General features: G+C 40.1%; 1 protein-coding gene across 1 annotated transcript in view; it reads right to left on the bottom strand.

The window, feature by feature from the left end:
* The window catches only part of LOC115923736, a 29,041-nt gene extending 5,720 nt beyond the window's left edge, over window positions 1-23,321 (bottom strand). Inside the window, exons 1-16 of the mRNA XM_030985013.1 lie at window positions 23,254-23,321; window positions 22,772-22,889; window positions 21,765-21,915; window positions 21,064-21,192; window positions 19,686-19,931; window positions 15,727-15,886; window positions 15,139-15,266; window positions 13,923-14,195; window positions 12,710-12,835; window positions 11,701-11,877; window positions 7,956-8,141; window positions 7,423-7,593; window positions 5,963-6,097; window positions 5,364-5,518; window positions 4,460-4,607; window positions 628-1,725 (exon numbers count right to left, since the gene is read on the bottom strand). Of these exons, the coding sequence (XP_030840873.1) occupies window positions 628-1,725; window positions 4,460-4,607; window positions 5,364-5,518; window positions 5,963-6,097; window positions 7,423-7,593; window positions 7,956-8,141; window positions 11,701-11,877; window positions 12,710-12,835; window positions 13,923-14,195; window positions 15,139-15,266; window positions 15,727-15,886; window positions 19,686-19,931; window positions 21,064-21,192; window positions 21,765-21,915; window positions 22,772-22,889; window positions 23,254-23,321 (3,469 nt within the window). The remainder of the gene's footprint in view (window positions 1-627; window positions 1,726-4,459; window positions 4,608-5,363; window positions 5,519-5,962; window positions 6,098-7,422; window positions 7,594-7,955; window positions 8,142-11,700; window positions 11,878-12,709; window positions 12,836-13,922; window positions 14,196-15,138; window positions 15,267-15,726; window positions 15,887-19,685; window positions 19,932-21,063; window positions 21,193-21,764; window positions 21,916-22,771; window positions 22,890-23,253) is intronic.
* Between the last annotated feature and the right edge of the window lie 2,430 nt (window positions 23,322-25,751).

Genomic DNA, 25,751 nt, shown 5'->3' with positions numbered 1-25,751 from the left:
TGGGTGCTTGGGACCACATATCATTTAGCATTAGACTCTGACCAAAAATTATTGTCAATTATTTCTAGTCATATTCGATGCATGAATACACTTCAAATCCAATCTTTTTTTTTTCATTGGACACTGCTTTATTGAGATATAAAACATTGATAAATGCTCCAAAACACCTTTTACACTTGAACAAGAACTTTCCTTAAAGAAACAAAACCAGACTTAGCATTTCTTTAAAAACTAAAACGCAATAATTATGGGAGTATGTCAGAGGCAACGGCGTCAATTCCTCCTCAGTAAATGTTGGCATAATAGACGAATTTATCACTTTACATCTGGACTTAATACTATAACCAAAACAACTTCAGGCACTATCAGTCTGTCACTGACTCCAAACCGACCACTTTGGGGTGTCATAATTAGGGGTAATTCAAATTTTTATTCGTCTACACTTGGTGTAGCGGGTGTCGGTCTGGTGAGGTGTCTGCAATACCCTCCATATTTGACGAACGTGTCGCTGCATGCCTGCATGGACCGAATGTCGGATCACCTGTGTGTGTTGTTACTAAACCCATCTAGTACTGTTTGAAATCAAAACATGTATTCTGATAAGGTATGTAGAGAGTAACATGTTACCTGGTCTGTTATTTACGAACCACTGAACAGACGCATCATCTCTGTTAGGGAAACACTCTAGGTCGACTACGCTACCTGCTGCAACAGTCAAAGTGCTAGGAGATCTAACTGTAAAGGCAAGTGCCTCACTGGGTCGACTCTCGTTGAACTGTCTCGCCACGTTCGGAGAATATGCAACTGTTACATTCTTAGAACGTAACCAATGAAGATATCTTGAGACGCTTGTGTAGAACCCGTATTCTCCCTCCTCAGCACACCCGACGCCCCAGCTTACAATACCCAGTTGATACCACCGTCCATCATCATGACGAAAAGCAAATGGACCCCCAGCATCACCAGTGCAGGTGTCCTGCTGCGCACTGTGGTAACCAGCACAGAACATGTTGTCAGTAAACTCTCCTTCATCTTCGTCAACACTCTCCTCGCAAGTTTGCCGATCAACAATAGGTAACTCCACCTCCTTCATAAACCGACTGGTTGAACTTAAAAGAGACTCTTGTCCCCATCCGGTCACGCGTCCGTTGATATTGGTCTCCATGATACGACTGACCAGAACCCCAGGAGCCAGGCATATAGGACGAATGTAAGGAGTGAACTCCCACAGTGGTGGGTCGATCCGTATCAGGGCAATGTCATTATCATAGTTTGTCATGTCATAATCCTCATGCACAATCATTTCCGCTGGCTGTCGACTCTTTTCTGACTCTTCTGTAAAGTCTGAATTATAATCACCGAAAATTAAATTCATGTTTTCCTTTTTAATCAAGTTTCCATGCCTGTCAAACATGCAATGCGCAGCAGTCAAAATCCACCTCTGGTCCAGGAGTGTCGCACCGCAGATGAAGGTCCATGGATCCCATGCATTCTCAATCCTGTATTCCCAGATTCGGACCATGTAGGGCGCTGAACCATGATTTGCTGTATTTCCTCCGACCACACGGCCTGAGCCTCTGCCTGGTTCGCTCTCATCGAAGCTGCTCCAGTTGATTGAAGATTCAGCGACGATATCTGGATCTGGGGCCTCGGTGTGAGTAACTACCACTGGGGAGGGTGTAGTTTGAGCTTTGCTCTCTTGCCAGAACGTAATCGTGCCGCAAACTAGAAATAAAACAACAACAAGAAAGTACTTGTGGTCATTTTACTTAGAGAGGTGATCATAAAGCTCTCTACAGCATATCAATATATGACATTTAATAAATAAGTAGCGAGTTATTCCCTTTGAGTGAACAAATACATATAATATATATACCTAATATTAGCTTTCCTTAACTATGTGTATAAGTTAATAATAGTAGAGGCTGGTAGTAGTAGTAGAAGTAGTATAGTAGTAGTAAAAATAGTATAAAAAATAGTAGAAGAAGCAGTAGTAGTACGCAAGCAGTAGCAGTAGTATTAGTACTGGTAGTAGTATAGCAGATGTAGTAGTAGTTAGTAATAGTAGTGGAAGTAGTAGTAGAAGCAGTGGTAGATCCAGGAATTTCCAAAAGGGAGGCCGAAACCAACGTGTGCGCTAGCCAACGGTCGCTCTTGAGTTCTAGCAATTCAGCTTATTTCATGTTTTTCTTCTTCTTCTTCTTCTTATTTAGTAGCGAGTTATTCCCATTGAGTGAACAAATATTTATATCATATAAACATACTATTAGCTTTCCTTAACCATGTATAAAAGTTAATAAAAGTAGGGGATGTTAGTAGTAGGAGAAATAGTACAAGTAGTAGTAGTAGTAGAGGGAGGAGAAGTAGTAGTAGCAGCAGTAAGCAGTGATAATAATAATAGCTCGTTCTTAGCACTTTTCAGGATCGAAGGCCCTCTCAAAGCGCTTTACATATATATTTATTATTCCCCCGGTCATCGGATTCAGGCTTACCTGCACACAATGTATGCACATTCTCCACTCACTGGGGAGCATTCCAGCCAGGCGTCATTTTTACAAGCGCACACTTGCTAATCTAAGCACATTAGCTTTCGCATCCTACCGGGTACCCATTAAACATCTGGTTGGAGAGTGGCAAATGTAGATCAATGTCTTGCCAAAGGACATTAGTGCCGCGGTGGGACTTGAACCGCGTAACTTGTGATCCACAGTCCGGTGACATATCCACTCGTCCACGACACCTCTACAGCGGTGGTAGAAATATAGCAGTATTAAAAATAGTAACAGAAGTAGTAGCAGAAGGATCGGTAGTAGTAGCAGCAGTACGTAAAGCAGTAGCAGTGGTATTAGTTCTAGTATTAGTACATGTATAAGCAGTAGTAGCAATAGTAGTAGTAGTAGTAGTAGTTAATAGTAGTAGTAGTAGTAGTAGTAGTAGTAGTAGTAGTAGAAGTAGAAGTAGTAGTAGTAGTAGTAGTAGTAGTAGTAGTAGTAGTGGTAATAGTAGTAGAAGTAGTAGAAGCATTAAGCAGTAGCGGTAGTAGTAGTATATCAGTAGAGGAATTATTACCAGAAGTAGTAGTAGAAGGATCGGGGGTGCTAGTAGAAGGTTCGCGGGGAGTAGTAGTAGTAGTTGTAGTAGTAGTAGTAGTAGCGGTAGTAGTAGTAGCAGCAGTAGTAGTAGTTAGTGTAGTAGAAGTAGTAGTAGTAGTAGTAGTAGTGGTAATAGTAGTAGAAGTAGTAGAAGCATTAAGCAGTAGCGGTAGTAGTAGTATATCAGTAGAGGAATTATTACCAGAAGTAGTAGTAGAAGGATCGGGGGTGCTAGTAGAAGGTTCGCGGGGAGTAGTAGTAGTAGTTGTAGTAGTAGTAGTAGTAGTAGCGGTAGTAGTAGTAGCAGCAGTAGTAGTAGTTAGTGTAGTAGAAGTAGTAGTAGAAGCAGTGGTGGATCCAGGCATTTCCAAAAGGGAGGCCAAAGCCAGCGTGTGCGATGGACAAGTCGCTCTCGAGTTTTAGCAATTCAGCTTATTTCATTTTTTTTATTATTTGTGATTTGTTTCTTTCTCTTTTTCTATCTCTCATTCTATCTACTTTCTTTCCTTTCGCCTTTTTTCCCATCGCTCTATCTCTTTCCCTATTCTCTCTTGTCAGGTCCCCACAAAAAGGGGAGGCCCGCGGCTGATTCGCCCCCCCCCCCATCCTCCACTGAGCAGTACTGTTATAGTTGAATAGTAGTAGTAGTAGTAGTAGTAGTAGTGATGGTAGTAGTCGAAGTATATGTATTAGGTTTCTACTACGAAGGGGCGTCGATTCCGGGGGCAGGGGGACACATCCACACCGGAAAATTTGAAAAGTGCATAAAGAAAATGTAAAGCAAATACTGACTAAAGACTGCAACGGTCTTTTAGGCTCTGGAAGGTCCAAGAGTGCAGCATTTAGACTAATAAAAATGCAAAAATCTTCTCGCTCGGTAGCTACGCCCTTCTCGCATAATATCCTTCAAAATGTACAAGTAAATACTGTAGAAAATCTGTACTCCGTTGGTATCACCGTGATACCCACTCGCCTCCTCCGTAACGTAAAACGTAAAATGCTTAAACCGGTCAATAGTCTTTTGAAAAAAGCCCTAGGGCACTCTTCACAAAACTATTGATCGGTTTTGGCATTTTACGATGCTTTACGGGAATGGCTCTAATCACGACTCCAATTTCGATCAATCAGATGACTGGATTAACATACTTTTTCTAAAAAAGTGTTGGGGTTGGAGCCCGAGCCCCCGAGCCCCGCCGCTCCGTGGGCCCTGACATGTTGGCTTCTAAAGAAGCATATTTTAACACATTTGTAAATCACTGGTATTGAATTAGAAATAAACCCCGGTCATGAAAAAGAAATTGGTGCCCCTGCTAACACGACTATGGGGAATGTTGACATGCATCAAAGGCGTTGATCCTAAGCCCTACCTGTAGCAATGTCAATCTGAGGTGGATCAGTCAAATAAAGCCAGGCATGTACTCGACCCTTGGTTCGTCCGAACTGGTCACGGGCAACGCAGGTGTACTTCCCTTCATTTTCCTCCCTTATGTTTATCAGGTAGAGGTATCCTCGGCGCTGCCAGATTGAAGAATCATATAAATAGAACCACTTGAATCTATGAAATACATATTATGTATAGGCCTAACTAAATTCATGAGAGAAAAAGGAGCCCAAGAGCACAATCATAGCAATTTTATATTTTGTTGTATACAATATTTGTTTAATTGATGAACATAAAAACATTTTGTCGTAAACTTAATAAACATATTTAGAATTTTTCTTGACAACATATTGTGTTGGACTTGAACTTGCTTCCTCTCATTCTTTCAAAAGTGACGTGTGTTCATGGATAAAGGAAACTTTTCTCGTTAACGGGGGACAATGCATCAAATATCCTCCAAATACGTCCAACTCCCTGACTGGCATAATCATGGTGTTCGCGGGAGCTTTCAGTTTTGAGAATATGCCTTATATCCAAGAAACAAATAATAAGAAAAAAACAGAACAGTTCCTATAAATCGCATTATATTTTGGAAAGGGGTCTCAATAGCTAAGGAAAAGTAAGAAAGAGATGAAACAGTTAGAAAAACACTTTTCATCAATTAATCTGGCTCATGAACGATAGAATTAGAAGAAATTTTCTTTGAATATTAATACAAATATAAAATCAATGTTCTTACCTCGAACAAGCACATAATTAAATTTCTTATCTTAATCTTTCATATGAAAGTAATTCCACTTCGAAATATTATATGGGCCATCTACAAAACCTATTGAATTTTTGATATTCCAGTGTACAACTGCCCTTAATTTAAAAAATTAGTAACTCACGATAAGAAGGTTTCCTTGCTCCAGCGGTTGCCCATCCTTCTCCCAGATGACACTCCATGTGCTTACTTTGGGAGAGCACTGGAACTGATGATCGTCACTGATATTGACATACGCATTCACGGGAACGATTCCGAAGTAGCTTCGGGGATTGAAAGCTGTCAGCAATGTAAATGAAAGCAAGGAATGAAATGAAATGAATAAACAATGGCGTATCGAGACATTGGCGTCGGGTTTCGGAGGAGGGGGGGGGGGGGGGTCGGAAAGGGTCCAAAACCAATGATGATCCATGTATTCCAGCAAGAAAATTATTTTTCCCGACCTTGTTCCGTGTGAAAGGGTGGAGTTTCTATTGCGACAGACGTTATCATTGTGTATGTATTATATAGAAGTAACTGTGATCATTCTTTTTTCTTCTTCCTAATTTGAAGTTGGTCTCGGGTGGCCCCTTCAAATGCACGTGTGTGAAGGAGGTAGAGATGAGAAACTTCATACGATTCACTTCTTTTTGTATGAACAATAATCTTAATTCCTAGTATAGACAAACCAATTCTAAGACAATCTTTTCTATCAGCAACGATATTTGAGAAGAAGGAACTTACTTATATTGGCCTCAGATCTTATGCATTCCCTTTCTCCGGAGAATACAACGCATGCGTATTGTCCTTCGTGTCGTGCATTGAAGCTTGGAATGAAAAGCTGGTTGGGCTGGTCGACGAATATACCGTTTACAGTACCTTAGGGCAAATTTGATAGAAACCAACCACGTTATGTTTTTTTTATGGTCTCTTGTTACTTTGAATATGTATTGCTATGTAACATCTTTACCAGATTGGCAGGAAAGCAAGATAAACACATAATACCTACAACGTAGTCACGCCGCCAAACCGACATCATGCCGACTCTTGATATCCCAAATGACACTAAATTGTCTTTAAAGGTAAAGACCAGTTTTGGAAACGCCCCCCTCTCAAAAAAAATGAAATGAAAGCTTATTACCAATCATGTGAAAGAATATGTTTTTACTAATACATGATCATACAAAATTTGCTAAGAAACCGCCTACTAATTGATACATTTGGTAAATTATTATATCTATTTGGACCTGATAGATATAACGCATGTGCGCGCACGTGTGGGGGTAGTCCCATATACATCTTTCTGTGTACAGTGCTTGTAACTTTATGAAGACTGGGCCAAATTTCTTATCATTTTGATGATTCCAGAACCTTGCAATACACACCAATACTTATATGCTAGATCACCTAGATGATCAACCTTTTCTGATCGATTCTACAACGTTTCTTTCACAATGCAATCGCATGACCATAACTGGTCCTTATCTTTAAAATATTTTTTATTCGTGAAAATACATAGCGGTTTGTATTATCTTGTTTCTACAAAGTTTTCGTTAATTTCATAATGCATAAAGAAATCGTCTGTACAGAGTCAGAAGGGCATTTGCTCTGTGTAACAGTGTATGAAATAACGCCCTTCTGGCTCCAAACAGACGAAATGATTTTCAATTAGTTTCAAACCCGGCACCCCTAGAAATGTTGAAAAAAAAGCTGCACTAGACCACGACACCTTTACATATATCTCATGGGTGTGTGAGGAAAGTGTGTATGTGTGTATAGGAATTACCTGTCGGTGTACAAATATCTGGGAATATTATAGTTACAATTGTTCCTCCCCCTTTTTGAAATGTTCTCGGGCTTTCACTGGTCTGCTTCTCTCTCTCTCTCTCTCTCTCTCTCTCTCTTGTAGGGGTGTTTTTCTTCTTCATTCTCAAATATTCGAACTTACAAAACAGTATTTGCAATAATATTTTCGTTCGATTTATTTCTCTCCAGTTTATTTCGTCGGCTTCCCACAATAAGGCTATAACTGTCACGGAAAATACATGGCTCTTACTCTTAGAGACTTTTTGTGGACTTCTTGTAGACAGCCGACGATTTACTTTGTAATCACTTTTTTGAAAGCAAATGAAGTCTCCGGATTACCGTCTTGTACCATATTACTAAACTTTTTTTTTTTAATCGGTTTTGGATGATGTCCCTACCTGAATCCAACCTTTGCCCATCTTTGAACCATGTCAAGGTCGCATCTTGGTCGCTGACCTGGCACATCAGCTCTATAAGATCTCCTTCAGCTACTTCTAAATTTCTAGGTTCTGTACGGAAAACCAGGTCGGGATTACAAGGTGAAGGGGCCCAATGAAGAAACCCAATGTCTGCAGAGGATAGATTATCAGAAGTAGGTGAGTTGTTAAGCAATATTAGGATTATCACAATCATGCAAATATGATTCATTTTTTTCAGCCATTAACGTTTTTTCCTTCAGCCAAATCTGTATAAATCCAAGGCATTGCACTTGTATTTAATGTCGATGTATCATTCAAGATATGACATTAAAAAGATGTCTCATAACCGCGAAGCGATGACAGAGAAACCAGACAGTTCATTAATGCAATTATCTTTGTTTTGTTTCGGTTTGCCAGAAGTTCACATAGTCACTGACACTGCATGCAAACCGTCGTCACGTAAATCTTTGAAATTGAGGTCGCTATCTATGATTAGGGATTGAAAAACTAACCCCGTTCACAGCGTATGGGACTCCCAATCCATTCACCATGCACGTCACACACTCTCCTGTCATCTCCTCCAGTCTTCGTGTATCCTGCCATGCAGGAATATGTGCACATCTTGCCGGTGTTGTACGGAGGAGAGCACGGTCCAAGGAGAACCTGCGGTGGTGTTTCAAGTCGACGACACTGAACAGCTGTGGAGAAAACGATGAAATCAAAATTAAACTGTGCTTGAATTTGTCACTTGACAAATTAGGTGATACGCATTCTAATTTACATAATGAAGAATGCATTATGTACGTATTATAGAGTACCGAAGCTGTGACATAAAAATCTATTTTTATAATTTCTCATTTTTGTCTTTATTTTCCAAAAGAGCATCAAAAATATTGTACGAATGTCGAAAACCAATTGAATATGCTAAGTATTGGCTGAGATATGACCATCTGAATAAATAGATGTCCTATAGAAACTCAGTGTTGTATTGCTCTGGCTTGTAATGGGGACTTTTAGATTTGCGTGGACTGATACGTGTGGCGTCCATTCAAGGCAGTGCATTAAAAGGACGTCGATCGTAGCAATCCACGTTGTGGTTGTGCAAATCTAAAAGTTGGAACTTTACGGCAGTCGGCCGGACACCGGCCGAAAATTCCCAAAATGTCTGTTTTTACTCGCCGTACGGGCCACGAAGTGTATATGTGAAAGCCATATAAGGGTGCCGGCCAGTAAGCTTACGGACTCCGTCCGATGAGCAAGTGCATATACTGGCTCCCGGAGGACGGCCGGGGTCGTCAAGGCGGCCGGCTGGGTGCCGTGCGGGTCTGAACTTTGTGTCCTCTGACATCCGTGCCTCCTTGAGATTTGACAGAAAAATCGTGGGACCCTGTCCGAGCACCGTCCGGAGCCCGCACGGTGCCCACAGGCTCTTTACTGGCCTTCTACGGCCTTACGATCAGATAAAAACGCCGGGAGAATTAAGAGCAGCCAACTCAGTACCACGGCGCCCGTACGGCTGGTGAAAAATGTCCCGGCTGAAAACTCCCCAAAAGTCTGTTTTTACTCGCCTTTCGGGCCACTGAGTGTATATGCCCCATTAACATTGTGCTCGATTTTGGTGAACACAATCTTGACGGTATAGCATCTACATTGAATTTATACGAACATGACAATGACGTATTACGTAATCCAAACATGAATAGTTGAATACTGAATAATTTCTTTAAAAATGTTTTATTCGTGATTTACATACACCACAGAGAATATATCGAAAGTAATTGGGATCGTCTTGGTTGTGTATGACAGGCGCGGATCCAGGATTTCTTAGGGGGGGGGGGGGGGCCCCACTTTTTTTTTTGGTCCGAAAAAAAATCGTAACGACTTAGCCAGCCGCTAAATAAGCGGGGGGGGGGGGGGGAGAGGAGAAAAAAAATCACAGAAAAGGGGGGGGGGGGGGTTGCTCCAAAATACACACATAAAAAAACCGAAGGGGGGAGGGTCAACCCCCTAACCCCCTCCCCCCCCCCCCTTTCCGTACATGCCTACTCGTCTGAAAATAGTTTTTCCCCTCCCGCGCGAAGCGCGGAAGCTTTTACGTTTCATTAAATCATCTGAAAAGAAGACGATTCGTTGTACAGTTTTTAACTCTTAATCCTCGTCTTAATTCATCCCCCTCTCCCGCGCAAAGCTCGGAAGCTTTTACGTTTCATTAAATCATTAGAGAAAGAAGACGATTCGTTGTACCGTTCTCGACTCTTAATCCTCATCTGAATTCAGTTTTCCCCTCCTCCCTCCCGCGCGAAGCGCGGAAGCTTCTACGTTTCATTAAATCATTAGAGAAAGAAGACGATTCGTTGTACCGTTCTCGAAAATAATCCTCGTCTGAATACAGCTTTTACGTTTCATTTAATTATTAGAGAAAGAAGACGATTCGTTGTACCGTTCTTGACTCTTAATCCTTGTCTAAATCAATTTCCCCCCCCCCTTCCGCGCGAAGCGCGGCAGCTTCGACGTTTCATTAAATTATTATAGAAAGAAGACGATTTGTTGTACCGTTCCTGAAAATTATCCTCGTCTGAATTAAGTTCCCCCTGCTCTCCCCCGCGCGTAACGCGGAAGCTTTGACGTTTCATTAATTCATTAGAGAAATAAGACGATTCGTTGTACCGTTCTCGACTCTTAATCCTTGTCTGAATTTCAAATATGTTCTTTGTCTATTCCCTTTTCTTCCTACGTCCTCTTCCTTTACACTCCTCTCTTTTTTGGCCGGCGTTTATTGGGGGACCACCCCACCGCCCCCCTGGCTACGCGCCTACTGTCAGATGAACATAATTATGTTGATACCTTGTCCGCCCCGGAAGCTCAGGGGTTTAAGGTTTTAATTTACGGTCAGATTAGCATTTAGGGCTCCGCCTTAGCGCCCTTGACGGGGTCCAGGGGGCATAGCCCCGGAAGTTCAGGAGTTTAGGCATTTAATTACGGTCAGATGAACATTATTTTGATACCTAATTGTTACAATGGCAGGTCACTAATTGGCTTGGGGTTCAGGGGCCTGAGCCCTGGAATCTCAAGGGTTTTAGGCACTCAATTACGGTCAGATGAGTATCGAGGGGCCTGCCTAAGGGCTCTTGGTTGGGTCCAGGGGGCAGATCCCCCAGAAGCTCAGGGGTTTTAGGCGTTTAATTACGGTCAGATGAGCATTTTTGATACCTTATTATTTGTGACACTAACAGGACACTATGTGGCGTGGGGTCCAGGGGGCAGAGCCCCCAGAAATCAGGGGTTTTAGGCATTAAATGACCGTCATATGAGCATCTAAGGGCCCGCTTTAGGGCCCTAGGTGGAATCCAGGGGACAGAGCACTTAGGATTTTAGGCATTAATTTTAATCGTGGTCAGATGAGCATATTTTGATACCCCATTATAATGTGACACTGGCAGTTAACTATTTTTTCTTTCTCGCTCTCTTTCTTTCTATTTCTCTTTAATATACTTTTTAAAGAAAGTGTGGGGGAGGGGCTCGAGGATCCCGATCCCCGCCGTTCCGCGGGCACTGATATGTAGGCATCTCAAGAAGCATTTTCTTGCCTGGCTGTAAATTTAGGAATTTGTCATTTTCCAACAAACGCATGAAGTGAGGAAAATTATCTCATTTCAGCATTATTTGTTAACCCCCGTTATGGAATTATAAATAAACCACGTTTGAATTCTATTTCTCCAACCCCCCCCCCTCCCCTATCAGTATGCCAGTGTCCACCCCCCTCCGATCTACACCTTGTTGGCGGGAAAATTGCAACTGATATCCCCCTTCTTTTCTTTTCTTCTTCCTATTTTGTCATTCCCTTATATCTCCTCTTTATCTTTCTTCTTTCCCTTTCCTTCCTTCTCTTTTATTTTTTTATTGGGGGGGGGGGGGAGGGGGAGGTAAGCCTCCCCCGATCTCCTTCTTCCCTCTTTTCTTTTCTTCTTCCTCTTCTTTTTTTCCCTTTCTCTCCTCTTTCCCTTCTTTCCCTTCTCTCTCTCTCCTTTTTTTTTTTTTTTTTTTTTGCGGGGGGGGGGGGGGAGGGTGGGGGGGCCAAGGCACGCTCGCCCCCCCCCCCGCTGGATCCGCGCCTGATGTATGATATGAAAATATGACAAAAATGATCTACAAAATGAGATGGTAGAAAGCAGTACAAACTTCAAAGCATTATTTCAATAATTGTGTAAAACACAAGTGCTCTAATATGCCGATATGGATCAAACATGGATAACTTACCCATGCAAATTCTGCTGACGTCAAGGTCCCATGTCCCGGATGCTTGGCAGATGATGGCATCCGAAGAAGGGGAAAAACCTGGATGACACTGGACATCACAAAATTGTCCTGGCCGCGGGTCGCATGATTCGTCAATAAAACCATTGTGAAAGACCCGTGGACATTCAGTAACTTGATCTGTGGGAATTAACGGAGGGATGACAGAATACGCAATGAATGTCTACCGACTTTAGCCATTTAAACATTCTCTTTTTTTCTCGCCTGATGTCTGTGTGCAAATCAGTTGGCAGGTCGGGTCGCATGTTTGTGATTCACAGGACATTCTGCAACCGTTAGTAGGCTACTATATCAGGAAGCCTGTGAATACACGGTATATCGAGCATATATTCAATTTTCCGCATGTAAAAAAGCGCACTGTAAAGAAACAGACAAATGACAAGATGAGCCAAGGAGAAAAAGACAACAATAACAGATATTAGCTTCACACATTCTCCAGAATCTGCTCACTTCTCAGTTTGCTTATATCCACAAGGGATTGTGATCAAGGCGCCTGAACTTTACCATGACTTTAGCTAGTCTAGCGATATAACGGTGCTCTCAAAATTCAAGAAACCCTTTCCTACTAACTTACCATTTGCTCGACATGGAAAAAAGAGCATTAAGGATCAAAGTAGCCAATTTCAAGAGCATTAAAAAACGAATGAAGAGTGTATTAATAATAATAATAGCTAATTATCATGAAGCGCTTTTCAGGACCGAAGGTCCTCTCAAAGCCCCCTTTGCAGATATATTTATATTTTACGCGGATTCACTCCCGTATATTTGGCAAAATCCAACTTGAAGCAGGATCTTTGCATTCTTGGCAAGGGCATTTTTTGGAGGGCCGGGATATGAGAGCCTTGGGGTTTCTGGCATACATGTACTACATGTGCCTCTCTCAAATCAATTATAATGAAGGAAATAGGGGGATTCGGCCCCTCAAACCTCCTCTTGAACCGCTACTAATTACCTGAGACACACGTTGTTTCATCATAATCAAATTGGAATCCATCTGCGCATGTGCAGTTTCGATCAAAGCCGACTGGAAGGCAAAGTCCTGTGCAGCCTCCGTTGTCAATTGAGCACTGGTTGTCACCTGGAAGAGAGAAGATTGAAAAAAAACATTGCGCTTAGTACAATCTATCCTCTACACAATAGACTGTAACTACAGCATTTTGTGAACTTCCATTCTCAATCTCACTTATGATCGGCATGGTGGCAGTGGAAAGGTCTGAAACGCTCCGTCACTGTTTTCGGATGACTTGTGCAATTTAGCGTCATCTTTGAGAAATAAATTATGATTTTGAGTTGTCACTCTAACTAGAAAAAATAACAGCAAGCCCGTATAAGACTTACTTTTAAGTCCGAATGTTCTATGTTTAAGTCCAAGAATATTTGAACCGGCACAAAACTTGTGTATTTAAAACAAGACCATAATTAGACTTACAATTTAAGTGCAAGAAAGAGTACGGAAATTTCTTTTCATTTTGTTAAACGTAAACCGTAGTAGATTGCTATTAAGCATGTGCTGTTTAAAAATCTCTCCCAAAATTGTTTAAGTTCTATGTTTAAGTCCAAGAAGGTTTTGAACCGGCACAAAGCTTGTGTGTTTAAAACGAGACATTATTAGACTTAAAATTGTAAAATCCCTAAAAGTATTTAAAATTCAAGTATAATGGATTTCATTTTAAGTCCAATACGATTTACTTCGCGCATGCATGATAACATCTACAAATAATCTGATTGGTGCAACAACAAACAAACAAATTCAAAGATTTATTTGCAGAAGTCAATTTCGTTAACATTTTTAATCGTATATTTAGTTAAATACATTTCAAGGATCAAAATATGTTTTAAGTCTTATTAAGAAGGGTTTAAAACTTAAGTGCTAGAAACGAAGAGAGTACTGAACTTTTTTTCTTCATTTTTTTTAAACGTAAACCTTAATAGAGTGCTATTTAGCATGTTTTGTTTAAAAAACCTCTCCCCAAATGGTAAAATAACCATTCACCCGATTTTTGTATTCAATTTAGATCTTGCTGTTACTCTATCTGAGTACATTATAAGGAGCTCCATCATGTTCATCACTCCCCATCTTGTCTTGTCTATTTTAGGTGAAGCAGGATTTAGAAAGATCTACTTTAAGTAAATAATGGAAGGACAAAAAATGAGAGTAGTTATACCTGATGGCAGAGTATCGTCGGACACCATGTATATTCCATTTGGTCTGAGGTAATCACTGGGTCCTACTGTCGCGATACCGCTACCAGTATCTTTGTCCATCTTGAGGACACTCTGCTCTGTCCAGTCTGTCCAGTAAAGAAACTGACCACGTACAGCCACGTCATAGGCATGGACGTTACGTCCAAACGTAAAGAGAAGACGGCGGTCACGACCGTTAAAATCAGCCGTCTCCAGTCGCTCAAGACCAGCGTCGCACCAGTATAGCCGATTACCTGACAAAGAGGCCGTTCATTCAAGAGAAAATCATGTTGGGACATATAGTAGACCGACAGCCTACGAGACCGACATGTTCGTGGTAGTGAATCTTTATGAAAGCTGTCAGAAGGTCCACAATAACACTACTATGTCAGTCTCGTGGGCTATCGTCTCGTGGAATGTAGCTACAAAGTGATGTTACAGGAACGAGGGGAAGTTCGTAACTCATCTTTTCTCTCATCAATCATGTCAATACATAATTCTTTCGTCACCAACTTTAACAAATGTTTTATGGATGTCTCAAAAAGTTAAAGGGCATTGCCTATACGAAGTTTTTTTTTCTTCTTCCAGATTTCAGATTTCTTGAAAAAGAGCATTTCGGAGGTTGTGTGTTTATTGTTATTATGTTCTAGATACGATTGTTCGTAATTAAGTTTCAGAAGAGTTTCAAATGCGAAGATAATATGAAAGACAATAGTGCTGTACCATTGCATTACAATTTTAATAATGACGAGTTACATCAATTAATATAATTTACGCCATTGAATAAGTTTATTAATAGTGGATGCGGGATTATGGTTTTAGAATATATACTATTATTTAAAAACTAAGTTTGTTTTTTAATGGACCTGAAATGTAAATTATAATTTTTTAATCTATGGATTCCAAACAAAGTTTGCGAGTAGTAACGAATACCAATTTACTCTATTAACTGAAATGTTAAAGCATCATTTAAAAGGACCGAGGAGTGACCACTTTCTCAAAATGTCAAACTAACAATTTTAATTTGCTAGATTCCATCTTTATCGTGTAGGATCCAGTAATCTACCATTTGGAAAAGAAAAAAAAGGGAACAACCCTCGGACATTTAAAATGGCTATTTAACATATTGGTTTTTAGAGTGTTCTTTAAAAAATGATAAGTTGGCGTTCGTCATCGTTAATTTGAAGATGTCCTTACCATCATAGTCGATCGTGAGTCCGTTTGGCCATACCAGTGATCCAGACACAATTATTGATCGCTCTGTTCCGTCCATGAAAGCTCGTTCAATGACAGCATTGTCACCACAGTCTGTCCAAAACATTGTCCTGGTTTTTAGATGAGACAATGTTTTAGAGACTATCGACATTTGACATGGCACATACATATGGATAACACTTCCAAGTTCAAAGATGAAATTAAAAGACATACTCTTCTACCGTCTATTATGTCGTCGAACTTTAATGGGATGAAGGCGGCATACGCCCCACCCCTTAAATGCTCATGAAAAGAAAATCAAGTGGGTTTACTCAAACAGAGGTTTCTAGACAAACTGCCCCTCCCCCAGTCCCACCATGTTTCCCAGTCATAAGAGAACTCCACCTCTCGTTTATCTACATCTCAATACACCACTTCAAAAGGGTGGATTGTTTTCAATGATGAAGGCTTTTTAAAATATAAATTATGTAAGTAATACCAAATATCTTAAGCTCATACTCAGCATCAGAGTATTATGTAATATTATTATTATTATCTCCCAGTCTCTTAACACCCAGGATAGTGTATTACCCTTCCACAGGATGCAACACAAGTGCTCTAGGCTTGTCTAAGCCTCGAATCAGTATCTTCCTGTTTGATCCGTCCAGGTGAGATACAGAGATGCCATGGGTGCCAAAGTCTGTCCAGTACACAAGCCTGGAAATGGAGTCTACCGCAATGCCATCGGGGCCTGAGAGAAATAGAGAGCATTTTATATATTTAGCTAAATGATGTTAGCATCAAGGGTGTCGATTTGTATCCGTGGTTGGGGGGGGGGGGCTGATAGGTGCCAAAATATTTTCGGCAATGGATCAAAGCAACCAAGAGGTAGAAGCGTGTGGCAGGTTGCACCCCCTCCCCCGCGAAGCGCGGAAGCTTTGGCGTTACATTATATTATTAGAGAAAGAAGACGATTCGCTGGACTATTCTCGACTCTTAGCCCTTGTCTGAATTCAGTTTTCCCCACCCTCCTGCGCGAAGCTCGGAAGCTTTGAAGTTTCATTAGATTATTAAAGAAAGAAGACGATTCGATGTACCATTCTCGACTCTTAATCCTTGTTTGAATCAAGTTCCCCTTCCTCCGCGCGTAGCGCGGAAGCTCTGATGTTTCATTAGATTATTAAAGAAAGAAGACGATTCGATGTACCATTCTCGACTCTTAATCCTTGTCTCAATTCAGTCCCCCCCCCCCCCCTCCCGCGCGAAGCGCGGACGCTTTGGCGTTTCATTAAATTATTAGAGAAAGAAGACGATTCGTTGTACTTTTCTCGACTCAAAATCCTTGTCTGAATTCAGTTTTCCCGCTCCCGCGCAAAGCGCGTAAGCTGTCTCCTTGTCTCCGATCTCATCACGAATTCGTCACAGAGTTCATCTATGTTTATACTGTCCAGGATTGTCTGATGTGCATTGCAGATTGCTATTTTTGCGCTTCGCGCTTAACATTTAGCTCGATGCTTTTTAACGCTGTGTCTTTGCATTTGGCGCACTGCTTTTTTATGATACTGTTGATTGAACAAATTGAATAAATTCATCAATTTCTGATGAAGCCGTATGAGCGAGAATTCAATTTATTCTTAACTCATATACGGTTGTCTTATTTACTTCGTATATATGTATGTAATATGAAAATGAGATAGCAAAATATGTGTGTTGATGGTCATCTTGCGAGTAATAACCATTAACTACTCTCATTGGGCTCTTATCATTAATTTTTCTCTTGATTTTTTTTTTATGGTGAATTATTGGAGGGATGATTGTACAGGCCATCCCCCCACCTGAAATATTTGGAGGATATATCCCCCCCATCCCCTCCGGGATCGACACCGATGGTTATCATTTTTAAAAATATTTTTATACCGCAGTTATATGAACGAGACCGACACCAGCCAGTAAAAATAATTACGTTACCCCGAATGGTCAAGAATCGTTCGGTTTGGAGTCAGTGTGGAATCGGTTTGGCACTGTGACTAAAGTATTAATACGACACTAAAAGATTTGTTCCTTATTGGTCATATTCGAATGCATGAACTGAATGACATTGTACTTGGCCACGTACCATGTCACGAATATAGAGTCATATAGCGAAGCCGAATAGTTTCGAAACTAAACCCTACACGTCATTCGTAATACAAATAAATGTCTAATTAAAAATGTATTACATTATACGTGGAAACTGTTTATTATGGGATGTATGCATATGCTGGAAATTGGGTTATAGGCCTATATGTTTTCTTCAGCTTGCACAGATAACCCTGACAGAATCAAACCCGTACTCCTTAATTACCCCTGCCGTTAACACTTTTATGTGCTCTTTATTACTATTTCGTCATTTTACATGAATATCATCCCGTCAAACTGGTTTCACACCATAGATCTGTTGACTTGATATACATGTAACTATGCTATATTCGACACATAGAAGTCTCCTAGTCGAGTAGTGTAAGCACTTGACTTGAAATTCATAGGTCGTGGTTCGATCCCCGACACGGCAATAATGTCCTTTGGCAAGGCATAAATCTACATTTGCCACACTCGACCCAGGTGAGGTAAATGAAATGGGTACCTGGCAGGAATTAATTCCTTGAAATGCTAGAGCGCTGTAATGGCAGCTAGGCTAAAGCGCCTCGGAATATAATTTCTAGATGGACTGAGCTATATAAATGCCTTTTAATATTATTATTATATATAAGTTAAATTAAATTAATCTTTTTAGTTCAACATAAGTCATTAAAATCAAATTGAAGAACGGTAAAGTCAAGGGTGTCGATTTGTATTCGTGGTTGGGGGGATGATAGGTGCCAAATTTTTTTCGCAATGGATCAAAGCAACAAAGAGGTAGAAGCGTGTGGCAAGTTGCACCCCACCCTTGTTTGAATCAAGTTCCGGCCCTTCCTCCGCGCGTAGCGCGGAAGCTCTGATGTTTCATTAGATTATTAAAGAAAGAAGACGATTCGATGTACCATTCTCAACTCTTAAACCTTGTTTCAATCAAGTTCCCCTTCCTCCGCGCGTAGCGCGGAAGCTCTGACGTTTCATTAAATTATTAAAGAAAGTAAACGATTCGATGTACCATTCTTGACTCTTAATCCTTAACGTTCGAATCAAGTTCCCCTTCCCCCCGCGCGTAGCGCGGAAGCTCTGACGTTTCATTAGATTATTAAAGAAAGAAGACGATTCTATGTAACATTCTCGACTCTTAATCCTTGTCTGAATTCATCTTCGCCCATTCCTGCGCGAAGCGCGGAAGCTTTCACATTTTATTACATTATTAGAGAAAGAAGACGATTTGTTGTTTCGTGTCCTTCATGAATTGAGTTTCCCCCCTACCGCGCGAAGCGCGGAAGCTTGAACGTTTCAATAAATTATTACTCTTAATCCTTGTCTGTATTCATTTTCGCCCATTCCGCGCGTAGCGCGGAAGCTTTCACGTTTCATTAAATTATTAGTTAAAGAAGACGATTCGTTGTATCGTGTACTTTGACGTTTCATTTGGTTATTACTCTTAATCAAAGTCTGAATTCAGTTGCCCCCCTAACAGCTTTGCCCTTTTCACTAAATTATTAGAGAAAGAAGACGATTCGTTGTACTGTTCTCTATATTAATCCTTGTCTGAATTCAGTTTCCCCACTGAAAATAAGTTGTGACATAATAATCTTTCTCCAAAAATAAAAAATGTTTTAGGAAATATCAGGAAATAAAATTAGTGAAAAAAATAAAAATAAAGATACAATGACGTGAATTTTAAAAAGGGTGAACGGAAACAACGTAACAACTAGTGAACTATTTTATAAGTCATACTAATGTCCGAAAATCTTTCTCCTTATCTCCGATCTCATCACGAAATCGTCACAGGGTTCATCTATGTTTACACTGTCCAGGATTGTCTGATGTGCATTGCTCGTTGCTTTTTGACGCTGCGTCTTTGCATTTGGCGCACTGCATTTCTATGATGCTGTTGATTGAACAAATTGAATTAATTTATCAATTCCTGATGAAGCCGTATGAGCGAGAATTCAATTTATTCTTGTCTCATATACAGTTGTCTTATTTACTTCGTATATATGTATGTATTATGAAAATGAGATAGCAAAATGTGTATATTGATGGTCATCTTGCGAGTAATAACCATTAACTACTTTCATCGGGCTCTCATCATTAATTTGTCTCTTCATTTTTTTAAATTTTTTATGGTGAATTATTGGGGGGGGGGGATGATTGTACAGGCCATCCCCCCCACCTGAAATATTGGGGGGGATATATCCCCCAATCCCCCCCCCCCCGGGATCGACACCCATGGGTAAAGTATGTCCATACAAACTAATCATGACAAAAGACATCAAAATATTACGGCAAAAACATAAACCTGGAATGAATAACGGTACATACTATCTATGAAATTACATGTAAATTTGAAGGGGTTAATACAGATGCAAGGCCTATCTAGGGCTAACCAACTGGGAGATTGTGATATAGGAGAAAAACAAACTTACCTTCAATGCCATCCCTAGCAATGACCTGGTAGTCGTTGCCGTCCAACGAGGCACGGCTGAGTGTCTTGGAAGTTACGTCAGTCCAGTAGACCTTCCTGTCTATGGGATCAAAGCTCACCGCTACAGGGTTCTGAATGCTTGGAAGGAACAGGGATTTGGGTTCGAAGGTGGTGGACTGCATATCGACCTGAAAGATGGCCCGTCGGTAGGTGTCCGTGACCAGAAAGAAGTTGTCTCGGACAAGGTCTACAAAAAACGACATATAAAAATCATTATGACAGTAGAAATATGGGAAGTAAATATATACAGAATGTTTAAAGGGGAATTAACCTCAAACTACATGTTAATTTCAGTTTGTAAGCCATTTAAAACACTATCTGAAAAATATAGTACATCATACATTTGACGAAAGGGAGGACGTAACTCTTCTTCAGAATCCTTAGTCTTTCGCGGCTATCAGAATTTTCAGAACGTTTCCATCGTGTCTTTGCGCACGGCCCTTTCTGTGACGTATCGCATGGATTCGACCGATATTGCGTACGTAAGTTTCCCTGCTGTAAACTGTAAAATGATCACTGCAGATCACATCGTTTTTCCTGTCTACCTGTACTTTTTGTCCAGAAATTTCTCCACCGTCAGAGCTGTACCTATATAGCTTGAATATTTCATTCCGATTGTGATGGTTTGGAAACCAATGAAACGATTTCTCCTTGGTTTTCGAGGAACAATTATCACTACCAAACACTTGGAAGTACACCATGTTTGACGTGTTTCGCTTATAACGCGCGCACTGCGCGCTACATCAGTTCTCCTTGCGATACGTCACAACCCGGAAGATTTTAAGGGAAATTTTGACAAAATGGTAGCTTCCGTGGGGAGCAGACGATGTCTTACATATGGCGAAATAGGGTCACTTTATTGTACTTGCAAGACGATATTATTTGGCCTACAGCAATGTTTTTTATAACAAATGAGAAACGTTGTTTTACTCTCTGTGTCACGATAATGTTTCATATTCGAGAGGTTAATTCCCCTTTAACAGTAAGCTCTAGAACATCACAGGTGTGTACTTTTAATATCACATAGCTGGTGAAATCAGATACATATGTTGGGGACGGGCGTACCCTATCTGTGCCTACTCTTAAAATAGAAAACATTTTGGAAAGAATTATATAACTATGTATACAACTCTTATTCTATCGACTTGAAAACACATCCTTTCTATTTGGTGCAAGGTGAACAATTCAATGGGAAATCAAAATGAAATAGGGATAGGCAAAGTTTTATTGGGTAAATGATGTTTTGATTTTATGAGCACCCTAAAAGCAATTCTTCATAATGCAAAGAAATCTGCAAAGAAAGGTTGGGCAATATTTACTTGACACACAAGAGTTTCCATTGTCAGCCAAGTAGAACCCGAGAGTGCAAACACATACGAATCCTTGTCGACTAGAAGATGAGCTGAGACACAGCTGATCACATCCTCCGTTCTGGTAACGACATGGATCTTAGAAGAAAAATTTAAGAGGAATAAATGAGACGCAATATTCTACATGAAAAGTCATGTATCTATACCATTTTCTGAAATCGAACGTAGGCCTAGAATGTATTATATGCTTTGTAGTATATACAAATCTTATATTTGGTCGGTAAGGTATCCCGCCCCCCCCCCACTCTGTGTTATTTAGGATACGCATATGCTCATTCCCTATTTTTGAAAGCACCCCCTATCTGAGGAGTGCCAACATTTCCGAACCCCCTTTCACGGGCTTTTTGCGGGCTTTTCCTGCCTTGGAGACCCCCCTAAATCATGAAAAATGCTCAATGAACCCCCCTAAATTCGGAATAATTTCTCAGGAGTCCAAAGAAATGAGAGGAAAAAAGAAAGAACACCCTCTTTTTAAAGAAATCTCCGGGTGAAAAGTTAATATACCATTTTTTTTTTTACAAATCTCGGGCCAGACTTTGTCGCACGAAAAGTGCCCCTTTACCGGACATTTTGGTAACACGCATGGGGTCATTCCGACACCGGAGGGGGGGGGGGCCGGGTAAGGTATGAGACTTGTTTAGCTGCCTTACGATGCATGATCTTCTGACGGGTGTCCGCGTAAGTTGTAATGCCATACACCTGCTCCCCTTGGTTATGATACACTAGTTCTATTTCTCCAGTGTGGCGGTTGCTTGCGTAGATACCATTGTTCCCTCCATCCTCCGTCCATAGAATGTAGTCCTTCATACAAAAATAGATAATACCTTCATGAATTGGCTGATTCATAAGGGACTCTGCCCCCTCTCTATATACCCTGTCGCTCATATATATAGTTGGAATATTTGTTTAAATTTATGGAATTATTTTGAGATTCTCAGATTTTATTGAATAATAATTTGCCAGTGTTTGTTTTGCGTGACTGCTAAAGCATGTGTATGCTACTATGCTTATCAACTAGGAAACCTACGCCCTTAAGTCATAAATGACAGTAATGGGGATTAATGCCCCACAAAAGGGCACTAATATAGACATCGGCACGTTTTTTTTTAATCCTGGGGCCTCACAGTTGCGAGGCCATTGCTTTGCCACTGAACCATGACCGTACGCAGCAGGGGCTAGGGTAGGGGGCAGTTCCCCCGGTCCCCAGCATCAAAAATATTCTGTGTGCCCATGCCTTGAGCCATAATGCATGGTCATACAGAGGATTTGTTTATGTTGGGGACCGGGGTAAAATTCAATGAATTATTGAAAAATTATTGCATTTTTTTCTTCATTTGTGGGAACTGCGGTATACATTACTGCTATACGTTTGGTGTGACAGGGCCATTAGATGGGAAAATCCAGATAAAGTCTACCACAGCATGCGCTGAAAACCTTTTACAAGCCTAAAGCATTTTTACCCATGACCTTATGCAAGTACTTTGTTTCGTATCAGACAACGACAACGACGAATGTATGTCAAAGTATGGTCGTATCACAAACCGTCTTTGGACGAACTATATCGAACTAGGTCTACATTATTTTGAGTGTGATAACGACTTTTTAACTTATATCAAAATTCGAGAAAACGTAAATCTGTGGCAAATGCATTTTCTACCTTGTAGAGAGCAACATCAAAGAAGATGGCGCCATTTTTCCTCAGTAGCTGTCTTTTATTGTTGCCGAAATAATCGACTTTATTGATAGTACGGGTTGAAAGATCTGCGTAGTACAACCTATAGAAAAAAAAGAAAAAAAAGTTATCAATTACTTCATTCAGACTTGGGATAATGAATTTTAGAAAATGAAAGCAAAGTAAAAGGTAAACTTATTATTAGAGAAAAGAAATTACTTTTGTTTGTAATTAGTAAGCGAATCTTTCAAACAAGTTTTATAGAAATTGATAATTTGATTGAAATTAAGGATTTCTTTGTCACTCAGTGAATATGTATAAAAGAATTATCTTTCCATCATCATGATAGATAGATAGATATCTGTTGTGGAATGAACGCCTGTAAAAACAACACATATTTTATTTTGGTTTTTCTAATTCTTTAAGTAAAACGCTCGATATGTTCATGAAAGGTTTCCTGATTTTACCTTTGTTCTTCGGTGTCGATAGCTAACCCAGTAGGGATAAAGAATGGCAGACCATGTGGCACCGTCATTATGACGACACGTTCAGTTCCATCCAATGAAGCACGCTCGATCTGATTAGGTGGGCCAAATTCAGTCCAGAACATGTACCTGTTGCAACGACATAAACAAAAGGGCTTACTCACAAAGGTCGAGCATACCTCCCTGGTTTAACCTGGCCTACCTAGTCCAGTGATTAAAGGAGCTTCAGATGTCACTCCTTTTCTTGTTGTTGAATTACTGTAATTCGGTAACAATCTGAATACATGAAATGAATCCGGTCATTCGCCATGAAATCATTCCGTTTATTTTCGTCACATATTTATGGTAAATTTTGACGTTTGACACTGCCGAAATGAATGGACTAACTCCCTAACTCCATTCACTTTAGTCGGGGTTTCACCTGGAATAAAATTAAAGTGATCCGTGTGAATACCTGCCTAAAGTACCTAGGTTAAATTGATGCTGTATAAAGTATCAAGTGTAATTATCAGATCTACACACAGAGAAATAAAAGGTGTTCTTGGGGAGTAAAAAGAAATTGGAAAAATAGGGCGCCCCCTATTACACCTTTTAGGGAGTAAAACACGGAAATACGCAAGGGTGTACAGAATAGTAATTTGAGGGATGTAATTTTACACCCTATTATAGTCAGATGAAGGAAAATAAGCATAATTTACATATTTTAGTCATGTTGGGGGAACTATCATGTTTCATTTGGGCTTATTATTTTTGTGAAAGTTATCTGATCAAGAATAAGGGGTTGTACCGAAGGTTATATTTGATAATTTAATGAAATTAGCAGAAGTGTTGTTTTACCAACTAGTACATAATTGCCTTCTTATACGTGTAAGTAAAGGGAAAATATTTGGGGAGGCAGGATTGTGTAATTAGGTATTTCTACTACATTTGATCCGATACGTCCATCCAGGCCAGCCTCACCAAGGCTAACTTTAAGTTGGTTCTTACAGTCTTCACTTGTGATGAGTTCACACTAACTGTTGTTTAGGTAAGCATTAAAGCTTTTCGACATAATATAACTCGAGATTCTGGTCTGATTATATACGAAGCATGGATGATTGATTGCTCGAGGGATGATCAATTGGTTGATGCTGTGCATAAAAAGGGTGTAGATTTACTCCCCACAGAATGTGGAATCGATCTTATTGGGTATAAAATTCAACCCCACAGATGTAAATTTGAACCCATTTTTTCATGAAAACGGAACCAAAAGGTGTTAATTAAGCACCATTGGGTGCAAATTTCACTCCTTAAAGGGAGTAAAATCATAACCTTGGGGGTAAATTTACATCTTCTTGTGGGTGTAAATTTACTCCCTAAATTGGGGAGTAAATTTACTCCCTGATGGGTGCCACTTATGCGACAAGCATTTACTCCCTATAATAATAATAATATAATAATATTATGAAAAATTGATATACCGCTTGTGAAAAAAGTTTCAAAGCGCTGTACATGTACACAAATCAAAATTACTTCAAACAAGAAATCAATACTACTAATGGAATTAACATTACTCAAATTACCAAGAAAACGAAATATTACTAACATAACTTAACAAATTAACATTACTTAAATTACCAAGAAGATCAAACATTACTTACATTTCTAACGAAATTAACAAAACATGTAAATTCCTTGGAAATTAACACATTATATCATTATATCAGTATTAGCAATAATTTGAAAAGACATAATGAAGGCATGGTAATATTTATTCGAACTTATTTTATAGTTATTTGGGTTGCTTTTGGAATAGATGAGTTTTTAGATTCTTTTTGAAAATGTCAATGGTGAGTGAGTCCTGAATATGGGCGGGGAGAGTGTTCCAAAGAGTGGGGGCACAGACTGAGAAGGCCCTGTCACCATAGCGGTTGTGGGTGCGAGGACCAAGTGCGAGCTGGGGTCTGGATGATGATTTAAGGTTCATGCCGGTATTTGGGTGAGATCAGTTCAATCACTCTAAATTCACGTATCTAATTTACTGACAACTTCTTTGAGCGCCGTGAATTAGAAAAGGAACCTACTTTCTTTCTGGATCGATGGCGATGCTCCTAGGCTTGATGACATTGTCCTTGATGAGTGTTGTTCGGTAAGATCCGTCGTACTTGGACACCTCAATGGTACCCCTGGCATGGTCCGTCCAATACAAATGTTTCGTCATCCAGTCTAAGGCTAAACCTGAAGAAAGAAATGTAATGAAAGCAAACGTGCCAATCTAAGGACTGCCCTTGATCATGTTGATTAAAAAAAATTAATGGTACCCATTTCTTGATACTAAATAGTCACGTACACGTTTTATAGATATCCATATGCATACACTATTAATCATACACTGATTTAGGGGAAAACGTTACGAATACTGCTTGCAATCGATTAAAAGATCATATCCATATCTACTTTCCCCCACCAAAATAGCCATCGACGAAGTGTCTCGACAAGGT

The sequence above is a fragment of the Strongylocentrotus purpuratus genome, unplaced genomic scaffold, assembly GCF_000002235.5.
Source record: "Strongylocentrotus purpuratus isolate Spur 01 unplaced genomic scaffold, Spur_5.0 spur5_contig_835, whole genome shotgun sequence".
Classification (NCBI taxonomy): Eukaryota; Metazoa; Echinodermata; class Echinoidea; order Camarodonta; family Strongylocentrotidae; genus Strongylocentrotus; species Strongylocentrotus purpuratus.
The sequence above is the reverse complement of the archived record's forward strand: the minus strand, read 5'-3'. Positions and strand labels throughout refer to the sequence as shown.